General features: G+C 44.9%; 1 protein-coding gene across 1 annotated transcript in view; it reads left to right on the top strand.

Moving 5' to 3' along the window:
* Positions 1 to 3,553: 3,553 nt before the first annotated feature.
* Positions 3,554 to 25,785, top strand: part of LOC142748978 (organic cation/carnitine transporter 2-like) — a 62,173-nt gene continuing 39,941 nt past the window's right edge. Inside the window, exon 1 of the mRNA XM_075856448.1 lies at positions 3,554 to 4,153. Within this exon, the coding sequence (XP_075712563.1) occupies positions 3,761 to 4,153 (393 nt within the window). The 5' untranslated portion in view covers positions 3,554 to 3,760. The remainder of the gene's footprint in view (positions 4,154 to 25,785) is intronic.

The raw sequence follows: 25,785 nt of genomic DNA, 5'->3' as shown, positions 1-25,785 counted from the left end.
ACATAATATACAGCAGGTGAGAAGATGACTATACTACACTATACACTACACATAATATACAGCAGGTGAGAAGATGATCATACTACACTATACACTACACATAATATACAGCAAGTGAGAAGATGACTATACTACACATAATATACAGCAGGTGAGAAGATGACTATACTACACTATACACTACACATAATATACAGCAGGTGAGAAGATGACTATACTACACTATACACTACACATAATATACAGCAGGTGAGAAGATAACTATACTACACTATACACTACACATAATATACAGCAGGTGAGAAGATGACTATACTACACTATACACTACACATAATATACAGCAGGTGAGAAGATGACTACACTACACTATACACTACACATAATATACAGCAGGTGAGAAGATGATCATACTACACTATACACTACACATAATATACAGCAGGTGAGAAGATGACTATACTACACTATACACTACACATAATATACAGCAGGTGAGAAGATGACTACACTACACTATACACTACACATAATATACAGCAGGTGAGAAGATGACTACACTACACTATACACTACACATAATATACAGCAGGTGAGAAGATGACTATACTACACTATACACTACACATAATATACAGCAGGTGAGAAGATGACTACTCTACACTATACACAACACATAATATACAGCAGGTGAGAAGATGACTATACTACACTATATACTACATATAATATACAGCAGGTGAGAAGATGATTATACTACACTATACACTACACATAACATACAGCAGGTGAGAAGATGACTATACTACACTATACACTACACATAATATACAGCAGGTGAGAAGATGACTACTCTACACTATACACTACACATAATATACAGCAGGTGAGAAGATGACTATACTACACTATATACTACACATAATATACAGCAGGTGAGAAGATGACTATACTACACTATACACTACACATAATATACAGCAGGTGAGAAGATGACTATACTACACTATATACTACACATAATATACAGCAGGTGAGAAGATGACTATACTACACTATACACTACACATAATATACAGCAGGTGAGAAGATGACTATACTACACTATATACTACACATAATATACAGCAGGTGAGAAGATGACTATACTACACTATACACTACACATAATATACAGCAGGTGAGAAGATGATCATACTACACTATACACTACACATAATATACAGCAGGTGAGAAGATGACTATACTACACTATACACTACACATAATATACAGCAGGTGAGAAGATGACTACTCTACACTATACACTACACATAATATACAGCAGGTGAGAAGATGACTACTCTACACTATACACTACACATAATATACAGCAGGTGAGAAGATGACTATACTACACTATATACTACACATAATATACAGCAGGTGAGAAGATGACTATACTACACTATACACTACACATAATATACAGCAGGTGAGAAGATGATCATACTACACTACACATAATATACAGCAGGTGAGAAGATGACTATACTACACTATACACTACACATAATATACAGCAGGTGAGAAGATGACTATACTACACTATACACATAATATACAGCAGGTGAGAAGATGACTATAGTACACTATACACTACACATAATATACAGCAGGTGAGAAGATGACTATACTACACTATACACTACACATAATATACAGCAGGTGAGAAGATGACAATACTATACTATACTATACTATACAGCAGGTGAGAAGATGACTATACTACACTATACACTACACATAATATACAGCAGGTGAGAAGATGATCATACTACACTATACACTACACATAATATACAGCAGGTGAGAAGATGACTATACTACACTATATACTACATTACACATAATATACAGCAGGTGAGAAGATGACTATACTACACTATACACTGCACATAATATACAGCAGGTGAGAAGATGACTATACTACACTATACACTACACATAATATACAGCAGGTGAGAAGATGACTATACTACACTATACACTACACATAATATACAGCAGGTGAGAAGATGACTATACTACACTATATACTACACATAATATACAGCAGGTGAGAAGATGACTATACTACACTATACACTACACATAATATACAGCAGGTGAGAGGATGACTATACTACACTATACACTACACATAATATACAGCAGGTGAGAGGATGACTATACTACACTATACACTACACATAATATACAGCAGGTGAGAAGATGACTATACTACACTATACACATAATATACAGAAGGTGAGAAGATGACTACTCTACACTATACACTACACATAATATACAGCAGGTGAGAAGATGACTACACTACACTATACACTACACATAATATACAGCAGGTGAGAAGATGACTATACTACACTATACACTACACATAATATACAGCAGGTGAGAAGATGACTACACTACACTATACACTACACATAATATACAGCAGGTGAGAAGATGACTACTCTACACTATACACTACACATAATATACAGCAGGTGAGAAGATAACTACTCTACACTATACACTACACATAATATACAGCAGGTGAGAAGATGACTATACTACACTATACACTACACATAACATACAGCAGGTGAGAAGATGACTATACTACACTATACACTACACATAATATACAGCAGGTGAGAAGATGACTATACTACACTATACACTACACATAATATACAGCAGGTGAGAAGATGATCATACTACACTATACACTACACATAATATACAGCAGGTGAGAAGATGACTACACTACACTATACACTACACATAATATACAGCAGGTGAGAAGATGACTACTCTACACTATACACTACACATAATATACAGCAGGTGAGAAGATGACTATACTACACTATACACTACACATAATATACAGCAGGTGAGAAGATGACTACACTATATACTACACTATACACTACACATAATATACAGCAGGTGAGAAGATGACTATACTACACTATACACTACACATAATATACAGCAGGTGAGAAGATGACTACACTACACTATATACTACACATAATATACAGCAGGTGAGAAGATGACTATACTACACTATACTATACTATACTATACACTACACATAATATACAGCAGGTGAGAAGATGACTACACTATATACTACACTATACACTACACATAATATACAGCAGGTGAGAAGATGACTATACTACACTATACACTACACATAATATACAGCAGGTGAGAAGATGACTACACTACACTATATACTACACATAATATACAGCAGGTGAGAAGATGACTATACTACACTATACTATACTATACTATACACTACACATAATATACAGCAGGTGAGAAGATGACTATACTACACTATACACTATACTATCGTTCACATGAAAGGCGGTTACTCAGTGTGGGTTTTGTAACATGAATGTGCTGTGTCACTACAGAACAACTGGGTGGGTTATGTGCCTGCTGTACCCACCCCGGGAGGAGGGAGTAGGCAATGAGGAAATGACTGGTGAGGGACTCATGCAGCGGGGTGTGGGCAGTCTGGAAATGAAGGGGGGAGGACGGAGTACGGAGGACAATATACCGACGAGCTGCTGCGTGTGTGAACATCATGTAGCCAAGCCCCTTTACATCTCGCCGGAGGGCGGGTTCACATTTCATAACATGAGGATCACCCGGCAGCTTCTCTGTCCCTAGCGCCAGGGTAGCGCTCTCACTGCTGCCCCTTCCAGCCATGCGCGACTATGATGAGGCGACCTCTTTCCTGGGGGACTGGGGACCCTTCCAGCTGACCATCTTCTTCCTGCTCAGCGCCAGCACCATCCCCAATGGATTCAATGGTATGTCTGTAATGTTCCTGGTTGCCACCCCAGAGCACCGCTGCCTGGTACCAGATAATGCCAACCTGAGCCAGGCTTGGAGGAATGTCAGCATCCCCTGGGAGGAGAAGGACGGGCGGCAGGTGGAGAGCAAGTGCCGGCGATACAGACTAGACATCCTGAGGAACTACTCTGATCTGGGGCTCATCCCCGGGGTGGACGTCAATGTCAGCGACATAGAGAAGGAGAAGTGTCTGGACGGCTGGCACTATGACCGGGACCTCTACCACTCCACCGTGGTCACCGAGGTCAGTGAGCGCCTATAATCTCTGCCTGTACATGCCATATATCAGATGTCTGTCTCTTGTCTGTGGTCCTTACATGCCATATATCAGATGTATGTCTCTGTCTGTGGTGCTTACATGCCATATATCAGATGTATGTCTCTGTCTGTGGTGCTTACATGCCATATATCAGATGTATGTCTCTGTCTGTGGTGCTTACATGCCATATATCAGATGTCTGTCTCTGTCTGTGGTCCCTACATGCTTGCTCCTGCCTTAGAACTATTAGTCTCCTCTATTACATTGCCAGTGACTTGTAGCCAGGCAGCGTTTGTAGATTTTGGCTACTATACAAGTTGTAAGAACATTCTGTCAGGAGCTTACATGTTAATAACCATTGTAAAATAGTTACCGGTCGCAGACACTACAGTGATTCATGTATGTGACATCTATTATATCTGCTGCGGGCATTTTATGTGTGAGTTATTACATGTATGGCTAGAACATGCTGCCAGCATTGTGTGCCCCACAACCATTAGATGCCCGAATACCAATGTGATATAATCTAGCCCTGTGTTGTACTCGGAATATAGAGTTACACGATTAGGTTTCCCCAGCAATGTACAGTAACCCCTCACTATTGTCTGCGTGTTAATGTTCTACATGGATTCGGTGTCACTTGGGGTGTACTGGTTGTGTCCGCCTGTTTTATTAACACCTGGAAAAGCATTGTAGGCTCTTCATAGGCGACCCTATGGCTATATAATAGGGAAACCCATGGATAACGATTTCTTAATAAATTCTTCTTCGCTTCCTGACAATGCATGTTTGATCTTAAAGGCAAGGTTCACCTTCAAACCTCTGCTGATATGTTACTGAGACATGTTAGAAGATGTTATTTGTCACGGTCTGTGTCCTGTGACCCCCCACTGATTACTAGAATGAAGGGGCTCTGCTGCTCCTCTGAGCACCATGCCTCTATTGTCTTAGACTCCATTCACACAAGCGTAATGGCTTCTTCAGACAGATCTAAATTGGCACTGATATTTGGTTCATTAGAGTTCAACTAGGGTTCTGTTTTTTTTTTTTTAACACAAAAATACTTGAATATCTGATGGAACTTGCTTTCATAATCTCGTTCATGCCTGGTTATAGGGATGACATGTTAGGACGTTTTATCTACATGCGGATTCCCTGATGATCACCTGTTCTAGCCTAGGGGAGTTTCTGGCAGCCTGGAATCTTGTATAACCTGACGCCCCTTCTAATGAATGGGTGACCACGTCCTACATAGTGACGCTGAGCCCTCCGGAGCAGAAGCCACAGGAAAATTTGGGTGGATGATTGCAACTATGTTGTAATGCAATATCCGGTATCCTGATGGTGAAGAAACATCAGAACACTGGTTGGATAGGGGAAGGGGGGGCATTGACCAACATATGACCAAGTCTGTTATGTGCTAATGGGCTGAATACTCTTAGGCAGGTTTACACAATGTTCCAGGAAAAAAACCTTTTGTTGTGGGGTTTTTTTAAATTTAATTAAAAAAAAAACAGTTTAATTTTTGTTTGATGCTTTTTGTTTTAGGTCATGGTGTATTTTTCCAAAATTCCAGCATAGTGGTTTTTAAACCCTTTGGCCTCACGCACACGACCGTGCATTTGCGGCCTTATGCTATCCGCTATTGCGGATAGTATAAAACACACATTAACCTATGGCCCAATGCACACGACCATGGTTTTCACGGTCAGTGCGTTGCCCGTATCCCGGACCGCAAAAGAAATAGGACGTGTCAATATACGATCCACCACATTTGCTTTCTAGGCTCATTGAAATCAATGAACATTTTGTATGTGCATGTCCGTACCGTAATCACGGACCGTGCACACCGCTACGGCCGTGTGCATGAGGCCTTCGTACCCAATAATAACAATAAACACATCAGTACATACACACACAAATTTCTTAGATTATTTTTTTGTTCTTCAAATCACAACACAATTCCATGTGTGATCGAGCCTTCATCCGGTTCTTTAAAATTGGTGGCCTATACTGTGTACCTTTTTAGTAGCGGCTGTGCATGGCGTTACAGCTCAGTCCCCTTCCCTTGAATGGGATGAAGCTGTAGTGAGCTGTAATGTCAGACACAGCCGCTACTAAAAGTCCAGCGCTGTGTCTGGTATACAATGAAAGGGGGTGGCACTTTTGCCAGAGCGCTGTAGACCCTTCAAACAGCTAATCGACAGGCTGTTGAGAAATTCACCCCCTCCCAGGGACATAACTAGGAAAGACTGGGCCCCATAGCAAACTTTTGACTGGGGCCCCCTCCCCTGGGAGCCACACAACCCCCCCTTGTAGATAGTGCCTCCCTGTAGATAGCGGCATGCACAGTCCCCCCTGTAGATGGCGCCATGCACAGCCCCCCCTGTAGATAACGCCATACACAGCCCCCCCTGTAGATAGCGCCATACGCAGCCCCCCCTGTAGATAGCGCCATACGCAGCCCCCCCTGTAGATAGCGCCATACGCAGCCCCCCGTAGATAGCGCCATACACAGCCGCCCCTGTAGATAGCGCCATACACAGCCCCCCCTGTAGATAGCGCCATACACAGCCCCCCCTGTAGATAGCGCCATACACAGCCCCCCCTGTAGATAGCGCCATACACAGCCCCCCCTGTAGATAGCGCCATACACCGCCCCCCTGTAGATAGCGCCATACACAACCCCCCCGTGTAGATAGTGCCATACACTGCCCCCGTGTAGATAGCGCCATACACAGCCCCGCCTGTAGATAGCGCCATACACAGCCCCGCCTGTAGATAGCGCCATACACAGCCCCGCCTGTAGATAGCGCCATACACAGCCCCGCCTGTAGATAGCGCCATACACAGCCCCGCCTGTAGATAGCGCCATACACAGCCCCGCATGTAGATAGCGCCATACACAGCCCCCCATGTAGATAGCGCCATACACAGCCCCTCCATGTAGATAGCGCCATACACAGCCCCCCATGTAGATAGCGCCATACACTTCCCCCCATGTAGATAGCGCCATACACTTCCCCCCATGTAGATAGCGCCATACACAGCCCCCCATGTAGATAGCGCCATACACAGCCCCCCCACGTAGATAGCACCATACACAGCCCCCCATGTAGATAGCGCCATACACAGCTCCCCCACGTAGATAGCACCATACACAGCCCCCCATGTAGATAGCGCCATACACAGCCCCCCCATGTAGATAGTGCCATACAGCCCCCCGTAGATTACGCCATACAGCCCCAACCCCCTCATGCCGCGGGCCCATGTAGCAGCCGCTATGGCTGCTACAGCGGTAGTTACGCCACTGCCCCTACCTATTTATTATTAATGGCCTCTCCCCCTATCATCCATTGGTGGCATACGGATGTGATGGCTGTCCGCCAGGCCTTCCATGACTGTATGACTATGAGGCAGTGCTAGAGCCCTATCAGTTTTATCAAATCATTATATCAGCGATCAGAAGATCGCATCGTGAAGTCCCCTAGCAAGAAAAAATAAATAAATACAGTTAAAGTTTATTTCAAAAGAAGAAAAAAAAATTGCACAGGATGAATACATTTTTTTTTTTTCCATAAAACTTGTTTTTACTTTTCTTTTTTTTAAAAAAATACACATATGGTTGTGCCGCGATAGTAACGACCTGAACAAAATGCGGAATTTCTTTCCTTCCATCCACTCACTCCAAAATAAATATAATAAAAGTTAATCAATAAGTCCCATGTATCCAAAATGATACCAATGAAAACTACATCTTGTCTGCAAAAAACAAGACCACATATGGCTATATCGACAGAAAAATAAAAAAGTTTTGGCTCCTGACCCATCACTGTTCTTTGCCGTAAGTCCCGGATGTCAGCTGGAAAAAAAAACAACATACATCACCCCCGCCCCACGATGTGCTATTACGTCGTGGTGCGCAAAGGGGTTTACTACATAGTTCGAGTCCTTAAGATCGCGGTGATACCATATGTGTATGTGTTTTTGTTTTTTTTTTTTTTACACTTTTACTAAATAAAACCACTTTTTACAGAAAAGCTTTCTTTTTTTTTTTTTTTTCCTTTTTGTCCCACTTCACTCTGCGATCTTCTAATTGCAAATATAATGCTTTGGTATATATCAGGTGCCACTCGGATGCCGTCAAAAATGTCCCGAGTGGCACAACGGTCGTGTGCATGGGGGTTTAGGCCCCCGGAAACCCATCGGTGCGTCTGGGCTGATTGACAGAGGGAAGGAGCTCCCTGTCACCCCAACACCTTAAATGCTGCGGTTGCTATTGACAGCGGCATCTATGGGGTTAAACTGGCGGAATTGGAGAGCTCTTTGATTCCGGCAGTTGCGGCAGGAGTCTGGCTGTGTATAACAGACTTGCTCCTGACGCTGATCTCGTAGGTACGGTGGCAATACCCACGAGATATTGTTTTCTTATTAGTCGCATCTTACTCTTGCCGGCTTCATTTTAAGACTGGCATATGAAACGCCCCAATATACTCAATAAAAGACATGAACCGTACAATTGTTTGTGTGTTTTAGTTTAGTTAGATTGTTATCTAAATCACAACTATAGCCAAACACAGTCAGATCACATTTTACTCGATTTTCAATGCAGAAATCCAGGTAATTCCAAATTCCAGTATTTCTGTTACTGGAAATCGGACTCCACATTCTCAGTACAGGCACAATGTTGTATCTATGATCATTGTAAAGGAGTGCGATTGTAACCTCATTCTAAACATCAGTGGGTGTCTTCACCAATGTGATCTTCTCACAATATTCTCACATCAGAAGATCATATAAGGATATGTATGAGACGTCCAGAAGGGGTTAAATCTTGGATCACCCCTTCAGCCCCCAAACTGAAGCATTGATGAGTCATGATGAGTGTTGTCGAGCTGCAGATATCATCTGTTAGGCCTCATGCATGCAACCGTAATCTTTATCCGCGGTTACGGATCCGTAATTGCGGATAAAATACTGACCCATTAATTTCTGTCGGCCACGGACACCTTCCTGTATATTTACAGGTGTGTCTGTCCGGGCCGTAGAAATGACCCGCAATAAATAGGACCGTTCTCCTATACGTTATAAAGTGAGCATGCCCGCGGCCAGTCCGTGCAGTATTTACGGTCAGTAAATTCTGCACGGTAGTGTGCATGAGGCCTTCGGGTAGGAACACACACAGCGTGTTCAGGGCGGATACACTGCATCAAGCTGCACAGTGTATGCGCCCTGAACCCCGCAGGGAACGCCATCCGAAAAACCGTACCACATTGTGCGGAAAATAGCGCTGGAAAAAACCCAAAACGTTTATACATACCCCCTTACTCTCTTCTGTGCGTAGTCCGGCCTCCTAAGATGACGTTGCATGTCATGTGACTCTGCAGCCTGTGAATGGCTGCAGTGGTCACATGGGATGAAAAGCCATCCCAGGAGGCCGGAGTGGAGAAGAAGCAAAGAATTCTGGGTAAGTATTTTTTGTTTTTCTTACTTTCGATTTTTGCGGCGGAATTTCTAAGATTCCACCGTAAATGTTGCAACACATACCACTTTCTTGCGGCTTTAAGCACCCCATTCAATGGGGAAAATCCGCAACATGAGCAGCAATTCGGCAGCATTAATTGACATGCTGCGGCTGAAAAAAAAAAACGCACTGTAGAGCGTTTTTTTAGCGACTTTTTTCTACTGTGTGTGGATGAAATTTCTTCAAATCTCACCCACACGGCTTCTTCTGTATTACGCTGCGGATTTTCTGCAATGACAGCCGTTGCGCAAAATCAGCAGTGTTTATGCTGTGTGTGTTCCTAACTATAGGCTTGGTCCATTTTTTTGCCCTGACTTGTGAACCCAATGTTCCTATCCTCACAACTCAAAATGTGTGGTGTAGCAGAGCAACACATCTTACGTTTCCGGTATTCTACCTCATTAGACTACGGTTCCTCAAAAGAGGATATAAGCTACACCAAGACCTCCGGAGCATAACATAAGTAAGTAGTGGACCTGAAAACATCCGTGACATTCTTGAGCAAAGGTTTGGCAAGATATGATGGGTGCCAGAACAATGCGTACTGTCCAGACGTGTAGCAGCAATTGTAAGATTCCACGAAGAATGGACTTTGGGCTGGACCTCTCCATTCTAGTGAGGGGAAAGTCTCCTGTATATGATTTTAGTTTCAGGAATTCGATTTAGGTTTGTCAAGGAGCTGCATACAAAGCCTTATATGCCATTGTCTGGTGACACTTTCCCTTTAAGGGTATGTTCACACGACAGCGCAAAATACGTCTGAAATTACGGAGCTGTTTTCAGGGGAAAACAGCTCCTGCATTTCAGACGTTTTTGCATGTACTCGCGTTTTTTACGGACGTAATTGGATCTGTTCTTCATTGGAGTCAATGAAAAACGACCCAAATACATCCCAAGAAGTGTCTTGCACTTCTTTGACGCGGGCGTAATTTTACGAGCCGTCTTTTGACAGCAAAGCGTAAAATTACACCTCGTCTGCACTGTACATCGTAAAACCCATTGCAGGCAATGGGCAGATGTTTGCAGACGTATTGGAGCCGTCTTTTCAGGCGTAATTTGAGGCGTAAAACGCCTCCATTACGTCTGAAAATTACGTCTGATGAAATAGACCTAATGATGTGTTCGGGTCCTCTAGAGCGGAGTTTATCATAGTTTCTAAGTCCACTACCTCCTCCCAAACAAATTACATCAAAGTACCCTCTAAGGTTAGATTACACTGTGCCGCCACTGTAAGGGTATGTGCACACACAAAATCAAAAATGTCTGAAAATACGGAGCAGTTTTCAAGGGAAAACAGCTCCTGATTTTCAATTGATTTTTTTAGCAACTCGCGTTTTTCGTGCCCGTATTTGGAGCTGTTTTTCTATAGAGTCAATGAAAAACGGCTCAAGAAGTGACATGCACTTATTTTTCGCGGCCGTTTTGTCTATGCACCCATTTAACAAAACAGCGAGTCGGAACAGAACACCATTTTTCCCATTGAAAACAATGGGCAGATGTTTGGAGGCGTTCTGCTTCCGATTTTTTTCGGCCGTTTAAGGCCCGAAAATAAGCAGTGTGAACATACCCTTAAAAGTACACCGTGAAAACAGTGAGTCCCATGGTTTGAGGACATATAATTTTATAAATTGCTTTATAGGGAAGATTCTACCCATCAAATCTATCCTGCTGCCAATGTAAATAATGCTTGAAAACCCCACCACAGAGAGGAGATGCCAGTATTGATCATGTGATGCTTTTTAGTCAGTCACAGGACAAAAATGACTGTACAGGTACTGGCACTTCCTCTACTATGAACTCCTTAAAGGGGCTCTTCTGGATAATAAAAACATGGCTACCTTCTTGCAAAAATAGCACCACACCGGTCCACAGGTTGTGTTGGTATTGCAACTCAGTCCCATTCACCTCAAGCTGAGCTGCAATACCAGATAACCTGTGGGCAGGTGTCGTTGTGTTTTGAAAGAAAGTAGCCATGTTTTTCTAATCCTTGAAAACCCCCTTAATGCATCAATTACTTTGGCAACCAGAAACATTTGAGGGCTCAATCTCTCGTAGTCCATAAAATTAAATCCCTAACAATGTCCAGAGGACCTGTACACCCCACTATGTTTGTTTCATACTGGAAAAGCTTGTCAATAATGAGCAAAAGAGTGATGTAACTGGCTCTTAAGGGTAGGGACTCATGGGGCAGCCGGACACTGAGCCGATATGTGGCTTTACAGATAGCCCCAGGTTTAGCCGCTTTCTCCAGGGAATTTTTTTTACCTCCACAAAATGTCCCGTTGTTTTTTTTAGCATTGATCATGGCCACATTTTACATGGGATTATTACTTTTAATTCAAGGTTCCCAGACTTTTTTAAGTTTAGAAATGGAAAGTAATAATAAAATCCAGTAACCAATTGATGGGGGAGAGGGCAATAGTGTTCTCTTAAAGGCACACTAAACATACAATATGCCAAAGAAAAAATATCCTAGCAATTCCTCCCTTCTTCTCCTACTTTCTTTTGATCCTGTTTTTTTGATCCTATTTTTTCTCATATTGCAAATAAAGCGTGCCTAACTTTTCAGGTGACTTTTCAGAATAAGCTGTCATATGTGTGTACATGAGAAATAACACTATTTCTGGCCATTATATGACTTGCTTTTAGCAGTTTTGCCCTCTACAGGCTATTTCTCTAATTCTCCGTTTTCCCTGAGCTTGTGGGAGGAGCCTAATCACTATGGTCTTCTATACATAGAAGAGGAGCATTCTGCTCTCCTATCTCTATCACATATATAGAAGCTGCATGGAGGACATAATACAGCAGTAATGAGCTGCTTAGCTGTGAATACAGCAGTAATGAGCTGCTTAGCTGTGAATACAGCAGTGGGGTGAGATATAACACTTATCGGGAAGCTGACGCATGTCTGTGTGGATCTCACACCTCTCCATAGACTTGTCAGAGACATATCAGAAGTTTGGTTCGGTGGCATCCAGGTTCTGAGGCCCCCACCTTTGCTGAAATGGAGGTACAGAAGCGCTCAGCTGAGTGCCCTGCATCTTTGGCTGTGATTTGGCGCCCCTCGTCAGCCTGAAGGCGACTCACATAGACGTTATATGTGAGCCGTATTTCGCCTAACAGGGAGCGCCGATCACAGTCGAAGAAGCAGATCGCTCTGCTGAGTGCCTCTATACCTTAGTTTCAGGGACGGTAGGGGTCTGAGCACATGGACCCCCCACCGATCTAAACTTTTGAAATGTCCCTATGACACATGAAAAGTTTGAAAGTGCGGTTACTCTTCAAGCTGAACTTAGCCAGCTTAGGCTATATTCACATCTGCGTCAAGTCTCCGTTCCGTCGGAGCCTTCCGTCGGAACAGAGCCCTGACTGACACAAATTGAAACCATAGGTTTCCATTTCCATCACCATTGATTTCAATGGTGACGGATACGGTGCGAATGGTTTCCGTTTGTCTCCGTTGTGCAAGGGTTCCGTCGGTTTGACGGAATGAATACCGTAGTCGACGGTATTCATCTGCGTCAGGGCTCCAACAGAACGTCGAACGGAGCCCTGACGCAGATGTGAACGAAGCCTTATTTAGCATATGCTTGAAACCGCAACAAAAAAAATAGAGCAAAAAGTCCTTGAATGTTCAGCCACTAACTAGATAAGTTTCCTAGGCTGCCAGAGTGAAGACCTTGTCTCTAGCACCTCACAAAAACAATGTCCATTCTTGTATCCTCACATTCCGCACAGCTCCCACAGGTTGGCACCAGCTGCACATTCCCCGGGCAGGCAGACATGGTGCTTAATTGTACTTGTTCAAGATGTCAACACAAAACCGGCGAGGGTATATTCACACAGTTCAGTGCAGTTTTTGATGCCACAACCAGGAGTGAATTAAATAAAAGAGACGTAGAATCTTTCCTATATACTGTCCCTCCCTTTATGATCCACTCCTGGTTGTGGCTTCGAAAACGGCATAAATAAACTGCATCAAAACTGTGAATTCAGCTGGGTTTGCACGGGCAGAGATGTGCACATTACGAGCGCCGAACTGATAATTACAGGTCGATCAGCGCAACTGTATGGAGACATACGATGGTTAATAAGATCGTACGGTCCCCTTACAGTTTACATCAGGGGTGGGGAACCATTTTTCTGCCAAGGGCCATTTGGACATTTAGTAAATTATTCACGGGCCATACAAAATTATAAACTTAAATATTTGCCTGTTATATTTGGTCAAACATTGAATTAACTCACCCCTAATGTGATGGCTGGAACTTTGGTGAGGCGTGTGATGTTCGCCGGTATTGATGATGTTGCTACTGTGTCGGTCAGTCTGGGGCGCAGTCGACTCTTTACAATGGTAAGTTTTGAAAAGAACTCGCAGCGGTAAGTTGTTCCGACTTAATTAAAGGAGTTTTCCCATCAGGGACATTTCTGACATATCCACAGGCTATGTCATAAATGTCGGATAGATGTGGGTAGGGTTGCACGATGCATCGAAACTTCAATACTGTTTCGATGCCGTGCACCCTCAAACGGTTCGATACCGTTATTTCATGTATTTTTATACTAAGCTGTGCGGCTGCATAGCTAAGTATAGTAATACATGCATGTAGTTAGAGCGGGGCTGCGGCTGTGTAATACTGCCAATGCCCCTCTCCTAAATCCTGATAGGTGCGCACGCGGTCAGCATGATGTGATGTGATCAGCGCTGCACTAATGATTGCCGACACTGAAGACAGAACATGGCGGGCGCACTGCAAAACACCCCCATGTTCTGTCTTCAGTGCCTGTGCCGCTCGCCGCTCAATAGTGCAACGCCGGCCACATCACCTCAGGCTGACCGCGCACACACACTTCTTGTCTGGAGAGGTGCAACGTCTGTATTACACAGACGCACCCCCGCTCTAATGGCAGAGGCGGAGTCAGACTTCTCCTGGAGCGGAGTCCCCAATCCCTGGCCACAGCGTTGCCGAAGCTGTGGCTGGGGATTGGGGATTCCGCTCCTACAGTGAGAAAAAAAAATACCCTCCTCCTCCTCACACGCACTTCGCGCTGTGGGGAGGAGGGGAGAGCGAGCGACGGAAGACACGGCCGTCACTCGGAACACATTCGAGTGATGGCCGTGTATTACCCGGCCCCATAGACTTCTATGGGAGCCGGGTGAACGGCCGAAAATAGGTCATGTCCCTTTTTTTGACGGGCCGTCAAAAAATCGGTTGTGTGAATAGCCACATTCGGGGTCTATTGTTCCTACTGCGGCCGTGAATGACGTGAGGTCAGGTGCCCGGACTGGTCCACTCGGGCCGCTCAGAACACCGCCATACTTGGCTCGTAGGACGGATGGAGCCAAGTAGCGAATGACACGACGGCAGCGTGGTCTGAGTGAGGTCGGGCCAGACCAAATTATCTCGCGGGCCAGAGGTTCCCCACCCCTGGTTTACATAATGTAGGCAGCACATCCCCTGTTTACACTGGAAAATGTTTTGCTGTCCACAATGATTTTCAGGGCAGCATTAGTGATGAAATAAGCTGACTAACAAGCATTTGCTCGTTCGTTGGCTGATCATAACAGAAAAAGCACACTTAGGCCTTATTCACACGAACGTGTTTAGTCGCACGGACCTATGTTAGTCAATGGGGCCGTTCAGACATTCAGTGTGTGTCCGCTGCGTAAAACTCACGACATGTCATACTTGGGCGTGTTTCGCGCATCACGCACCCATTGAAGTCAATGGGTGCGTGAAAATCACGTGCAGCACACGGAAGCACTTCCGTGTGTCGCACGTGATTCGCGCAACATTAGATCAAGAAATGAAGGGAAAAATAAAACCACTTCCTTAATTTATTTTTCTAAACATCAAAACCACGTATCATAAGGATGGCATATGCGTGAAAATCACGTAGCCACGCAGCAAACACTTATGACACACGGAACTGCAACGCGCAAAAAATGCAGCGTTTTTTGCGCGCGCAAAACGCACACGTTCGTGTGAATAAGGCCTTGCTCCAAAATCCATCCTAGTAGCGAATTTATAAAATGTTTTTTGCTTTTAGGGTAAGGCCACACGGTGCGGTCACGGTGCGTTTTATGTTGCGTTTTTAAACTGCAGCAAGTAATTTTTCAATAGAAGTCCATGGTGAAATGTTTGTTATGGACAGACGGCTGCTATTATATTCCAATGTGTTTTTTGTGCAGTAACTGCATCTTCATAATGTCCGACCGCATGCGGTTAATGACCGCGATGCCAAAGTTGTTGCTGAACTGCTTGCGTTTTTGCTAACAGTTCTGCAATGCATTGTAATGAACTATATACAGGAAGCACCTAACAAACCTCAACACGGGTGAAAACTATGTCCATAAAATATTTCCTTTAAAAACGCAACAGAACTGCAGCATTACAGAGACAAAAAACACATGCATTTGACCGCATGCGGTTTTCAAATGCAACAAAACCGCGTCAATGACGCACCATTTGGCCTTACCCTTATAAAATTTCTTTTTATACGACCTCTCCAGGGCTGGGGTCACACGTTGTTGCAAAAAAAAGCATTTTGCCTGCGACCTATGGACCAAGCGTAAGGGTCGGAACACACAGCGCGTAAACACTGCGGATTTTCCTCAACACATTTTATTGTGGAAAATCTGCAGCGTAATACAGTAGCAGCAATGTGGGTGAGATTTGAACAAATCTCATCTAAACACAGCAGAACAAATCCGCTGGGAAACCATTCATAAATTGACCTGCAGTGCTGTTTTTTTTTAATCCACCGCATGTCAATTTATGCTGTGGAATGGCTGCTCTTCTGTTGCGGGTTTTACCCATTGAATTCAATAGGGAGTTAAAACCTGCAACAAACAGCCAAGTGTTGCGACTTTTGAGGTGAAAAAGCTGCAATTGCACCTCAAAAATCGCAAATAAGAAAAAAAAAGCTTATACTTGGCTGTAGTCGTAGCAACACGATCCTCTGTTCTGAGCGCAGCCTGACCTCCTGGGGTGACGTTTCATCCAATGAAAGGCTGCAGCTGTCACATGTACTACAGTGTCATCCCAGGAGGCCGGGCTGCACTCAAAACAGAGGGACACGTCGCCGTGACAACGCCCGGGTGGTAAGTATAAACTTTTTTTTTTCCTGCAATATTTCCGCAGCGGACATTCCGCCGGTGTGGGTTTTTCAGGCGGAATTCCCGTCAGATTCCAACACTAATACGCTGTGTACTTTTACGGAGCGTATCTGCCTTGTGTGTTCCTACTCTAAGGGCTTATTCAGACGAACGTATAATAGGTCTGTGCAACGGGCGTGATTTTCAAGCGCCTCGCACGGACCTATGTTAGTCTATGGGGCCGTGCAGACTGTCTGTGAGTCCGCTGCGTAAAACCCACGACATGTCCTATATTTGTGCGATGTTTGCGCATCACGCACCCATTGAAGTCAATGGGTGCGTGAAAATCACGCGCAGCACACAGAAGCACTTCTGTGTGACACGCGTGATTCGCGCAACAGCAGTAAAAAGTATGAATGAAAACAGAAAAGCACCACGTGCTTTTCTGTTTACAAACATCCAAACGGAGTGTCATAATGATGGCGGCTGCGCGAAAAATCACGCAGACACGCAACATATGATGATGACGACACACGGAGCTGTTATGTAACTTTTGCGCCCGCAAAACGCACACGCTCGTCTGAATCCGGCCTAAAGGAAATGACCGGCTATGGCTAAACAAGGCACAACTCAAAACACTTGTTCACACAGACGAGTTTTAATGCCTGAGGCCTTATTCACAGGAACGATGAATACGTCCGTGTGACGGTCATTAAGACCACGGCCGTCACATGGACCTATGCAATTCAATTGGGCCATTCAGACATGCAGTATTTTTTCACGCAGCGTGTTTCCGTTGCGTGAACCTCACTGCATGTCCTGTTCTTGAGCGTTTTTGTCATCACGCACCCATTGAAGTTAATGGGTGTGTGAAAATCATCCGTGATTCGCGCACAAGTTTATAAAAAAAAAACGAAGTGAAAAGAAAATAAAGAAATGTGTACATAAACAGACATCCACAACTGATGCCACACGGAACACACACGGATGTCACACGAAACTGCAACGCATGACAAACATGTCTGTTTTTTGCGGACACAAAACGTACACGTTTGTGTGAATAAGGCCTGAGGTTGTATTCACATCAGTGTCGCGCTTCTGTTCATCAATTCCGTTCGACCTTTCCATGGAGAAACTGATGAACAGACAGCCAAACGGAAACCATTCCGTTTGCGTTACGAATTATTTTAAGGGTATGTGCACACGATAACTGCAATTACGTCTGAAAATACAGAGCTTCCATTGCAGTTGGTTTGTTTGTTTCCATTCTGTAAAGCTTCAGGTTTTTTTCACGGAAACAATACTTATTCCACCAACCTTGACAAAGATGTGAGCTGACATTTGACGTGTGTGCAAGTAACGATTTGCTTTAATTTCGCCCTTTTGGTGCAGACATCTTTAGATCTGATTCTGTTCTGATTATATTCGTCTTTATTATGACAGATATTCAATGAGTACATTAGGCGGGTAGTTTAGGAACGGACTATGGTCCATGGAAGTCCAGTGTTCATGTCCGTTTCAACGACTGCTGTCTGCTTCCACGTGGGAGATTCTCTGTGGAGTAATTCTAGATAGCGGGCAGATTTATTCATACGGTCTTATATTTAGACAGCTTAGACTAGATGCGCCAAATTTATCACAGTGGGTCATGCTGGATGATAAATTGTGTGAATCTCTAGACTTTCTGCCACCTCTAGGCTGGCTTACTTCAGCCCAACTTTTTTGCTACAAAATTTAGCGCATTTTAAGCCGCACCTCCCTTCTATTAGCGTACGCCTCCATCTAAGGCCTTATTCACACGAGCGTGTCCGTTTGGCGCGCGTAAAAAACGCATAATTTTTCCTGCATTGCAGTTACGCGTGGCATCCGTGTACGGTGCGCATCTGCGTTTTTTAAGCGCGTATGTCATCCGTATCTCACGCGTTTTTTACATCCACAAAAAAAACCTGAATCAGTTTTTTTCTTTTTCTCATCATTTCTTTAGCAACTGTTGCGTGAATCACAGACAGCACACGGATGTGCGTTAGTGCGCTGTCCGTAATTTTCACGCACTTATTGACTTCAATGGGTGCGTGATGCGCAAAAAACGCACAAGTATAGGCCAATGCAGTGAGTTTCACGCAGCGGACACACGCTGCGTGAAAAACACTGATTGTCTGAATGGCCCCATTGAATTGCATGGGTCCACGTGACGTCCGTTGTTTTAACGCACGTAATGCGGCCGTGTGAGTAAGGCCTTAGCCATGGTGCATATTCTGCGACAAAATCGGTGTCAAATCTACATCCAATCCATGTGAATGGGTTTTTTGTAAACCCTGTTCATATACAGCGGAAAAAAATCTGCAAAACTAGGTGGCATGCTACAAATTCCCACAGATTACGAATAGGAAAGATGTCAGATTATCACCATTGAATGGTGCTAATCGTTGTGCAGATCTGCGCCACATCAAACTGCACATCCACGACAGAAATTAAAGTGTCAGTCTCAAACTTTTGCTTCAGATTCTGTAGTGAATCCGATCCCTCTGAACAGAGCCTTAGGCTAGATTCACACAAACGTGGGGAAACTTGGACGTGAAAAACTTTGATGTTTTTCATGTCCGAGGTGCCCCCGTGCGGGTTCCGTTTCCACGGATCTCCATAGACTTGAGTCTATGGAGGGATCTGGAAATACTGAAGAAAATAGGACATGTTGTACTTTTCAACGGACCCTTCATACGGTCCGTTGTAACAACGGCCGTGTGGACGGCCCCATTGAAATACATCCGTCCAAATGACACCCGGCAGACGGACGTAATCTATGTTCGTCTGAATCTGGCCTTAGGGTGGATTCACACGAGGTCATTACGTCCGTAATTGACGGACGTATTTCGGCCGCAAGTCCCGGACCGAACACAGTGCAGTGAGCCGGGCTCCTAGCATCATAGTTATGTACGATGCTAGGAGTCCCTGCCTCTCCGTGGAACTACTGTCCCATACTGAAAACATGATTACAGTACGGGACAGTTGTCCTTCAGCAAGGCAGGGACTCCTAGTATTGTACATAACTATGATGCTAGGAGCCCGGCTCCCTGCACTGTGTTCGGTCCGGGACTTGCGGCCGAAATACGTCCGTCAATTACGGACGTAATTACCTCGTGTGAATCCAGCCTTACTCAGAGCCTGCTTCAAGGGATGTAAACCAACACTGTTTGTCTGGTATGCAAGGGAGATGTCTACGTCTGGCCATTGGCTGAGGGAGCAGGCTACATCCTATTTGGTCTCTTAACCGAGTATATGTGTGTTTTGTACTGCTCAATGCACAGACATATGTGTAAGCTGAGGTGCACTACCCTGTCCGCGCTAAAAAAAAATCCTTTTAGGGTAAGCTCACTCGTAGCGTGAAAATCCGCAGCATAATCCAGTACCAGCAAAGTGGATAAAATTTTAACAAATCTCATCCATCCGCTGCGTAAATGCTTAATGGAGAAAACGCTCAGAAATTGACCTGCGATGCAGCTTTTTAGTCCGCAGCATGTCAATAGTATTTGCGTAAAAGCTGCTCATTTGTTGTGAGAATTCCCCATTGAATTCAATGGGGAGGCAAATCCCAGGACGCCTGAGGGACACGTCGCCATGGTAAGTATCCATTTTTTTCCTGTGCAGCTTTCCGTAGCGGACATTCCGGATGAAAAACTGCACCCCAATTTGTTGCCGTTTTTCTGCCGAAATATAGAGCGGATACACGGTGTACTTTTATGCAGCGTATCCGCCCTGTGTGAACATTGCCTTAAACAAAAACATATCTGCACATTGGAGAAAATTCTGTTTTTCAATACCGGTTGTTGTGTGCAGCTATCTTCAATAGACCAGGAGCTAACAGCATATCTGCGCGGCACACTGCAGATGTCCCACCCTACAGCTAGCTGCGCAGCTTGTAAACTACTGGGCACAGCAGTAACCAGTACAGAAGAAGCATTTTATTTACGTACTTCAGATGCACAGTTGTCCTGTTATTATAGCATGCCGTCATTTTGATATATTATATACTTCTGAACAGATAGGGCAACTTTTCTTTAAGCTAGGTTCTCACACAGCTTAAACACTGCGGAATTTACGCAATTCTGTGAGGAAATTCCCCAGCATTTACAGTAGCAGCAAAGTGGATGAGATTTTGCAAATCTACAGCCCACGCTGCGGAAATAAATCGCAGAAAAGTCATGCAGAAATAGTTCTGCGGTGCGACTTTCAAATCCGCAGCATGTCAATTTATGCTGCGTATTCTGTGCGGAGATGCATAGACTTCAATGGGCAGAATATATTCCGCACTAAAAATTGCAAGTTAAGTTGTGTTGCGTTTTGTACAGCAAAAAAATTTGCTATAATCAATGCTTTAGGGCTTGTCCATACGTAACAGAATTGCTGCAGAATTTCCACTAAAACTAGCAGACCTTTTGCTGCGGAAAAACTGCACCATTTCCTGCATTTTTTTTTCCGCAGAAAATGGTGAGGATTTTTCTGCGTTTTTTTTCAAGACTGTGAGATGGTGATATCCCCTCTGAAAAAACGCAGGAATTCAGTCCACTTTCCACAGCAGGAATTGACATGCAGCAAAGCGAAAAATACGCACCACAGGTAAATTTCGGGACGGAAATTTTACGCAGCGTGTGGATAAGATTTGTTAAATCTCACCCACTTTGCTGCTACTGTATTCCGATGTGTATTTTCCGTCCGCAATTCCGAACGCAAAATACTCAGCAACTCCGTTACGTGTGGATAAGCCCTTACACTAAATCCACAAGTAAAAACACTGACAAATCTACAGCACTTCCTTGAAGGCACTCAGGCTTATTGGCGCCGTTGTGCCCATGACTGGGTGGCAATAAGAGGGTTAACTTAGCCACGTTTACGCTAGGGGGATTGTTATCGGTATGGGGTACCCGCCTACAGGGCGTTTTTTTTGGGGGGGGGATAGAGGGCAGTCTTACACACCCTCCCCATGCTACGGTTTATAAGGGCAAGGAGGGTAGCCATCTTCCTCTTTTGGCCGTTACCACTCAGGGATTTGTATTGCTAAAAAATTGTGTGTGCACTTACCTGATTGTCATGGACCGGCAAGAGCTTGAAGAAATTATCCGCATCAGGATGCAGGATGAAGGTTCAGTATGGCTACAGTCTCTTTTTCAAGAGAATTTAGCACCGACTTCTTCCCTACCTGGCACACTCCCTGCGCATCGCTCCTCCAGGCCACCAGCGCGTCTATCCCCCTCCAGCGACAGTAGCGTTTGCTTGCTGTCGGCTAGACAGGCCGCGCATGCTCACACCGCACTCTCGCCGCAGATATCGCGAGAAGTGTCCAGGGAGCCTGACGAAGATGTTATTCCTCCCTCACCGGGTCTGACATCTCCTACCGGCATGGGCCGTGTTAGGTCTCGCCCGGGGGCCGTGAGGAGCGTGGCCACCCGCAACCCACCAACGAGATCAACAAATATTCAAAGGGGGGCACCCATACCAACGGCCAGCAGGATTACCTCAGGTACCACATCTGGGGGGATAGCCACTCAGCACACCCTCCCAGATACAGTAGCAGGGGGGTGGCATGAAACTCCAATGCCCCCCCCTGTTGAATGAAGGGGATATTGGCTCCGTGGGGGACAGTGAAGAGGAGCTACCCAGGGTGCAGCAACCACCACCACCTCCCCCCATACAGCCTGCGCTTGTCATACCCGCAGGTTTGGTTCCAGCTTACATCCTGACAGAGAATACTGGGAGGGCCTCTTCCGTTAGCTCAAGGGATACTACTAGAACCCGCCGTTCCCGTTCTCGCCGCTCATCCAGACGCCGGTCATCTCGCCGGTCCATCAGACGTCGTACACGGCATAGGAGGTCGTCATCACGGTCAAGTTCTGGTTCAAGGACAGAGAGCTCACGCACTGGGTCGTCACACCACGGCAGTCCGCGTGACGGCCATGACGGACGTCGCCATAGCAACCGCTCCTCTGCCTGCCGTCGCTCAGCAAGACCTATTGTTACGGAGGTACCAGTAGCACCCGCAGCACCTGTACCTCCACCGACATCCTCGGCGGCTTTGGTCCCGGTATCTACAGCAGGACACGGTGAGTATGACTGCCTTTGGGGTTCAGGGGGAAAATCTGATGTTGACGTTCTTAATATGTTCCGATCCCTGTTGGCGGGAGTTCCAGCGGCTCCATCAGTACCAGCCTCGCAGGTGGAGGCGGGAAAAACGTTAGTGGAGGCATCCACGTCTATGGCATCCCTGTCGCTGCCCGCCTTCAGGGATACTTATTTTTGCGGTATCCCCCCCCCCACCCCCCCTAGGGGCGCGTTTGTCTGACGACACGAGGGAAAAAATAGCAAGGAATGAATATATTGATATTTGGTCCCTGTGTCGGTGGATTTGGATACAATCGATAGGGAGTGACGCTTTGAAAGGGGTGTCCATCCAAGCCAAAGGTAGCAAAAACGTTTAACAACTGGTTACAAGCATTCGCGGTGCTGGGTTGCGTAGTTTCACAGAGGTCTCCCGATAATGCTTTCCAACTATTCGTTTATTTAGATACTATTTTTAGCGCATATAAGTCCCATGGGGGTTCAGCTTGGTGGCGCTATGATGAGGAGTTCCGTGGGCGTAAAACCTGAGGTCGGTTGGGATACAAAAGCTACGGATGTTTGGCTTAGACTTCTGATGTCTCCGCGCCCCTTTCAGCCAGCAGCCCCCTCCCAACCCACGTTTGGAGGTCCCTCCGCCGGGGTCGGGGCTCAAAACAACAGGCGTACCGGGACTTGCTGGCTCTTCAACGAAGGGCACTGCAAGTTCTATGGGTCCTGCAAGTTCAAGCACGAGTGTTCCACTTGTGGGGGCCCCCACCCAGCAGTCCGGTGTAACGCCCAGGTCCCGCATCCCAACAGTACGGGTAGGGTCGAGGACTTTAATACGTGTCCTAGAGATGCTAACCTGGCCAGACCGGTACCCCAAGATGGGGAGGCCGCCCTAATTAGGACTGTTTTTTTGTTCGGGTTCTTTATCCCATTTATCTACAACCCCTCACCAACATTTTCCGGTAATTTTAAGTCCGCCAGGGAATTCCCTTCGGTTATTGCAGAAAAAGTAGGAAAAGAAATAGAGCTTGGCCGAATGGCCGGCCCTTTTTCTGAGTTACCATTCTCTAACCTTTGGGTATCCCCCCTAGTGGTGGTACCCAAAAAAGAGCCAGGTAAATTCCGCTTGATCCACCACCTGTCCCACTCCAAAGGCGGTTCGGTTAACGATGGCATAGATAAGGACCTGTCCGCTGTGTCGTACGTCTCATTTGACAGAGCGGTGGACTTAGTACGCCAGGCGGGTCCCTTATGGCTAAATCAGACATTGAATCAGCGTTCCGGTTGTTACCCGTCCACCCGGACTGTTTTCACTTGCTAGGTTACGAGTGGGACGGCCAGTTCTATTATGACATGTGCCTTCCAATGGGTTGTTCTATCTCATGTTTTTACTTTGAAGTTGGTCAAGTTATTTGTAATTAAAGGGTCATAGTCCAACCTAGCGTGATATAAAAGGTTTGGCATGCACACAGTCACAGCAATACGTGCAGCAAAAACACACTATTTGTTGTGGATTTATGTGACTCCTGCGTTTCTTTGAGATTCCGCTGCAGATTTTCTATTGCAGAGAATCTGAAGTGTCTCCTGCCTGTGGGAACATACTTTGTTGCCAATTCCTCAATATATTCAGGATTTCTACTTGCCGTCAGTGATTGGAAGCATTTTGGTTTACACTACAAGTCAGGTGGTCAGCATCGATCATGTTCAGCTGGCACAAGTGCATGTATTTGTATCTGTTTATCTGAGCTCCATACCTGTGCCAGATGGACCTGATCCAAAAAGGTGAGCAGCAAGTCTGGATGTAAACAATGTATATTTCCATTCACTGACGACAAGCCAAGATTTTGAAAATGGTGTAACACAAAGTATATAAAAAAAATAGATTAACTTATTATAGAATAAATTGGCTTTTATTTTTCATTTAGGGCATGCAATCTTTATTGTGAAGCTTGCAGTACCTCTTATTCGATCATCTAATCATTTATATGTGATCCAATTAGGGCTGGGCGATTTTTCCCAAAAATAAAATCTAGATTTTTTTTTCAACCCTATGGGCGATTTTCGATTTGAATCTTTATTTTCTTATTACTGTTATATAAACTGAAAAAAATAGAGATCATTTAATAAATTTTCTTTATATAAATAACTTTTTAACATATATTGCCATAATTCTTGTACGGAACTTCACAACTTTTAACCTCTTGAAATACTTTTCTTTTTTTTAATATCAGAAATACAATTGGAAAAATGTATATCTAATTGATTATAATTTCTGTGGCAGGGAACAGGTTAACAGAATCTATAATCAATGATGCGCTGCGTGCACTAACATCCCCCTCTGCCCGTCACCACTTCAGCCAGTCTCTGACATTGCAGGTGAGAGCAGTGTAAATTGCAGTAGGGGCAGGATGATGGCGCCGAGCAGGCACTCTGGGGTGAGATTACATTATAGTGTCTGACGTGTGAGCAGGACCTGGTGCAGTACCGGCCCCACCATGGAGGGTTAAATAAATGACATTAGGGCTGGATTCACACGACCGTGAAAACGGTCCGACTGTCAGCCGGATTTCCCAGCCCGACCACGTTACATGTGAACGGGACTCCTGGCATCATAGTCATATAGGCTACAGTCACACGACCGTGAAAAAAAACGGCCATTAAAAACTGATCAATTGTCAGTGTTTCATGTCCATTTTGCATCAGTGTCTCCAAATGGATCTCCTTTGTCTGGTTGTTTTTGTCCCAATCCCCTGAAAACACCACAGTACACGCTAACTTGTAGATCGCAGCACCGCCCCCCTCCCTTGTAGATCGCACCCGCACATGTAGATAGTACCGCAATGTCCCTGTAGATAGTGACACAGGGCCCACATATATTAACAGTGCCACCCCCCA

This window comes from Rhinoderma darwinii, chromosome 3 (genome assembly GCF_050947455.1).
Source record: "Rhinoderma darwinii isolate aRhiDar2 chromosome 3, aRhiDar2.hap1, whole genome shotgun sequence".
Classification (NCBI taxonomy): domain Eukaryota; kingdom Metazoa; phylum Chordata; class Amphibia; order Anura; family Rhinodermatidae; genus Rhinoderma; species Rhinoderma darwinii.
This window is presented reverse-complemented; position numbering and strand designations above follow the sequence as displayed.